This window comes from Chenopodium quinoa, unplaced genomic scaffold, assembly GCF_001683475.1.
Source record: "Chenopodium quinoa cultivar QQ74 unplaced genomic scaffold, ASM168347v1, whole genome shotgun sequence".
Lineage (NCBI taxonomy): Eukaryota > Viridiplantae > Streptophyta > Magnoliopsida > Caryophyllales > Amaranthaceae > Chenopodium > Chenopodium quinoa.
Genome location: NW_018743574.1, coordinates 8,157,261 through 8,161,770, shown reverse-complemented (window position 1 = coordinate 8,161,770; position 4,510 = coordinate 8,157,261). Strand labels below are relative to the sequence as shown.

General features: G+C 35.9%; 1 protein-coding gene across 1 annotated transcript; it reads right to left on the bottom strand.

The window, feature by feature from the left end:
* Positions 1-747: 747 nt before the first annotated feature.
* On the bottom strand, positions 748-3,657 carry LOC110682502 (laccase-11-like). Its single transcript, XM_021858844.1, has 6 exons — positions 3,450-3,657; positions 3,136-3,287; positions 2,722-2,966; positions 2,437-2,565; positions 1,353-2,282; positions 748-1,123 (listed from the first exon to the last, which is right to left on the bottom strand). Exons 1-6 carry the CDS (start codon positions 3,561-3,563, stop codon positions 993-995), a joined length of 1,701 nt encoding a protein of 566 aa, XP_021714536.1. The 5' UTR covers positions 3,564-3,657; the 3' UTR covers positions 748-992.
* Between the last annotated feature and the right edge of the window lie 853 nt (positions 3,658-4,510).

The window sequence follows — 4,510 nt, the reverse complement described above, 5'->3', positions numbered from 1 at the left end:
CCGCATTAAACCCGACCTATTGTTCACCCGACCCGAATTTAACCTGACCTGTTATTAATCCGACCTATTCTTCACTCGACCCGAATGTAACCTGACCTGTTATTAACCCGACCTAAACCCGACCCAAACCCGATAAAAAGTATGACCCGACGTGACCCGACTCAAGCATAACCCAACCCAAACCCGACCCGCATATGGAATTATTCCGAATTGACCCGACTTGAGTTGACCCGACCCACTCTTACCCGACTTAAAGCCGACCCGTTTACTCGAATTGATAGCTCTAGTCAGTATTGTGGTACAAGGGTAAATTGATACGGAGTACTATTCCATGCCAAACCTAACCTGTACGGAGTAGTTTCAAGTCTTTTACTAAGATAGTACACTTATGACCTGTTCTCTTCAGCTTAATTTCAACTCAGTTTTTAAATTGCTTCTCTTATAAACAATTCATTTCAGCTCTATTCAGTTCAGTTCAACTCCAATCAATTCAATTCATGCAGTTCACTTCAGTTCACTTCATTTCAGTAAATCAAAACATACCTTTGTTGTCACCTATGATAATGTTAATCAACTTTCAAGAAATAATCAAAATTCTAGCTTGAATTGATTGGATTATCGAGGATGTATGTCTAAATCTTATGCTTAATTAAGCTAACATATGAGATATAGAGACATATATACAATGAGACAACAATGTTTATTATTTTGACATTGAGTTGGTAAATGTTGTGGAACAAGAACAAGTGAACAACAATAGGAAAAACCAACAATCATCATATCCATCAAACGTTTTGCTGAAAATCTGTATTACAGTTGAGAGTATGCTACAAATTACAATTTTCGTTAATGATGCTCATCAAACAATGCAATAATTTTTCCTCAAAGTAAGCTCAAATCTCAACTCCCAACCACTCCTGCAACTCTTACAAGTTACACCCAGGGAACATTAATAAAGAAGGCAACTTTCATGGTTTTATACTTGAGAGTTATTAGCATTGTGGAAGATCCTTAGGTGGAGGCAACACAGAGTACTCGGGTCTGGGTCCATCTTCAACCACGAACGCGATCTTTAATCCCCAACCGGTATGAAGCTCCAAATGACAATGCATAAACCATACTCCTGCAATCATATATAATCAATAATTATTAGCAAATATAGTGTAGCACCTCAAAATATATATACTAATACAAGTAATGTATATATATGTGCAACGTTAGTGCATGTTAGACTATAACACACCCTAGCTAGTCAATGTCACGTATAATTTGTATAATTTATGTAATAAAATGTGTACGTAGATGTTACATACTCTTTCAGAAGGCATTTGAAAATGTTAGTATTAAATTACCTGGATTATCGGCTCTAAATCTGATAGCAGTCCAACCTCCGGTAGGAACTCCTACAGTATTCCTCTCAGGAGGATCAACCAAGTTAAATTTAGTCGGGTCCTTAGCAGGATCAAAGTTACCAACCCCAGTACCGACCACAAAAAAGTTGTAGCCATGAAGATGGAAAGGATGAGACTCTACAGAAAGCAAATTGGTGTCCTGCAAAACAAGCTCAACCGTGGAGTTGAAAGCAATCTTGCTGAGTCGCGGCATTGTTGATTGGACCGTCCTAAGGTTAGCTGTCAATGGAGCCCCGGTGTAGTTAAAAGGCTTAGGAGGCTTGTCCGGGAAGTCAGTCTTGAACACCCCGGACATGTTGAAGTAATGAGCTTGTAAGAGCGCGGTTTTAGGCATGACAAAGGTGATGTTGTTCAATGAGGCCGTAAAACGAGTCCCATTTACACATGTAGGGCATGGGTTTGCTCCTAATCCAATCGTGAAGAACAATTTTCGGTCAACTTTCAAAGGTACCTTAGCAGGAAATTGAGGGGTGTTAAGGCTTCTAAGCTTCCTGTTGTAGGATAGCGCGTATGAAGTGTCATTTGGTGCTGGAAGTTGAGGTAAAGAAGGGATGATGGTGTTAGGGACACCTTTGTATTGGAAAATCGCGGTGGCTGTCTTGTTGTCTACTGGGATGGGTACGTCCATAAAGGTTCTAGTGGCCATAAAGTAACGGTTTGGGGGTTGATCTGCTCGAACCAACACGTTGGTGGTTTGTCCTGGAGCTATAAGGATGGAACTAGTTGTGAATGGTTTGACATAGACCGCGTCTATTTCTACCACTGTCATAGAGTGGCCTGCTATGCCAAAGAATAGCTCGTCGTTGAGTGCAGCATTGATAACCCGAAGGAGGTACGTCTTTCCTTGTTCAACCTCCATTGCATAAGTGTCTACAAAACAAACAAAATTAAAGGAAAATATTGTCAGCAGGAAAATTAATGTTCTGTATTTAGCAAGCCTAACATTTTTTTTTTTTTTTTTTGAAAACTAGCAAGCCTAACATAGTAACATGTAATTGTGTTATGTTATTTCGATTAGTCTTACGTTTCTCCGAGCAAGGGAACAAGGGTCCTGGTTTTCCATTGATAGTGTGAGCATCTGACATGTTCGGAGGCAAACCAAGTTGATTGCCTTGTTTAACAAGCGTCTCAACATCAGTGTTCCACCATTCCCCTGCACAATTGTACATACAACCACTTACAAACCAACAAAATTAATTATTTAAGATAAATTAAGGAAGTTATATATATATATATATATATATATATATATATATATATATATATATATATATATATATATATATATATATTTGAGTATTTACTTCACCTAAAACAATGCTTTCTTCCAAGTGAGGTTGAGGAAAAGGGTATGAAGTCCCTTCTTTTGGCATGATGACAATGGCACCATAAACAGTGGCCCTTAGCCATGAAATATGTGCGTGCCACCATAGTGTCCCTCTTTGTCCTGTAACGTTGAAGTCGTAGACATAGCTATTCCCGGTCTGAATTGGACATTGAGTTACGTATGCTGGTCCGTCTGCCCAACCATTTCGATATTGTTTCAGCCCATGCCTACAATTTTTTCCCAACCAAAACATTGTTTCAAATATATAGCATATTAAAGAAACCAAGATCAAAGTAGATAGATTAAAATCATCTAAGCTAAGGTTTATTATAGACTACATAAGTAGGTGTCTAATTAAACTAATAAAAGATCATCGAATTATAACAAATATCTCACCAATGGATAGAAATGTTATATTGTGCATGATTTGTAACGTTAATCACAACTCTATCCCCTTCTCTAGCATAAATAGTTGGTCCAGGATACATTCCATTCACGGTTACTATAGGCTTTGCATGGCATAGCCTGCTTACATTCGTCACTTGTATCTGAATTAATCAATAAAATCATATGTTAAAATCTTATTTTATTAAATCATACATGCTTCTTATGTAGTACATGCAGTTTAATTTAATTTAAATGCAACACTAATTAAGGAAGTTATATGACCGAATTAAGAAAGTGGTGAGACGTTTAAATTATAAACTCACGTCGAATTGGTAGTTCTTCACAGCTGCTTCTGATGGGAGAAAGAATGTAGCTAGGAAAATGAAAATGAGACATTTGTAAGCATGGTGAAAGTTGCTCGAGCTCGAGGCCGCCATCTTTATGGAGCCAATAAGCTCCTTGATGTATTCTGTTAGAAATGTGAGAAATAGAGAGATTTTGGATGATGTTGGTGAGAAAGGTGTAGGAATGATTGTAATATATAGATGTAAAAATATCTACATATGTAATACGTTATACATATTTAGGGTGGTAGAACAAATAAATCAGTTAGTTGTAAATTATACAGAAAATGACTTGCATTGTATTGGCAGGTGATTGACTGACTTAGAGGCTGAGATAACATGAACCCTAAATCAAGTTTTTCCTACAATAGATATATGTCAAAACAATTTATGTTTTTATTTAATTTACAATAGTATATATGAAGGTAAAAAAAATAATATGAACAAATAAAAAAAATCATATATTAAAAGTAAAATGATCGAGGGAAACTAAGGGCCAACCTACTTTACTTTTGGTCCCTTAGAACTTAGGCTTTAAGGAGAAGGGATATTTAGCTTGTTATTTTGTTAATGTTGACAATTCCATTGGCTAAAAAGTTTACTTATGTGGTATAAAATTTTATACATTCACTAATATTATTTCTGTAATGAAAGCTCCTTCTGACCAATTATGAGCAACTTTTGTAAAGTGTACTGTACCAGCTATATTATTCAAGCACTTAAATATTAAACATACAAGTATATAGAAATGGTAAAAGGATGTTATAGGTCTCATACTTGAACAATTAATAAAAATGTCGATGTCGATGACCTAGAGTTTTTTTTACTTAACTTTCTATCGACATTATATCAAAAGATGCCCTACTATAACGTACTCGTATTAGGAGTCTATGTAGTAATAATGTAGATAGGAGCTTGAATCAACTTTGTCGAAGAACAAAGCAAAAAAAATACAGTGTGAACCGATATTTTTTTATTCTCTATTTGTGATTAGTAATTATTGTAGACATTTTTTTTTATGCTTTAGACATCTATCTATA

Bases quoted from the DNA above. Each gene is read 5' to 3' on its own strand.
- LOC110682502 (XM_021858844.1), bottom strand. From the start codon at position 3,563: ATGGCGGCCTCGAGCTCGAGCAACTTTCACCATGCTTACAAATGTCTC. The intron at 2,967-3,135 runs GTGAGATATTTG...AAAAAATTGTAG, and splicing joins TATAACATTTCTATCCATTG to GCATGGGCTGAAACAATATC. The intron at 1,124-1,352 runs GTAATTTAATAC...ATATGATTGCAG, and splicing joins ATTTAGAGCCGATAATCCAG to GAGTATGGTTTATGCATTGT.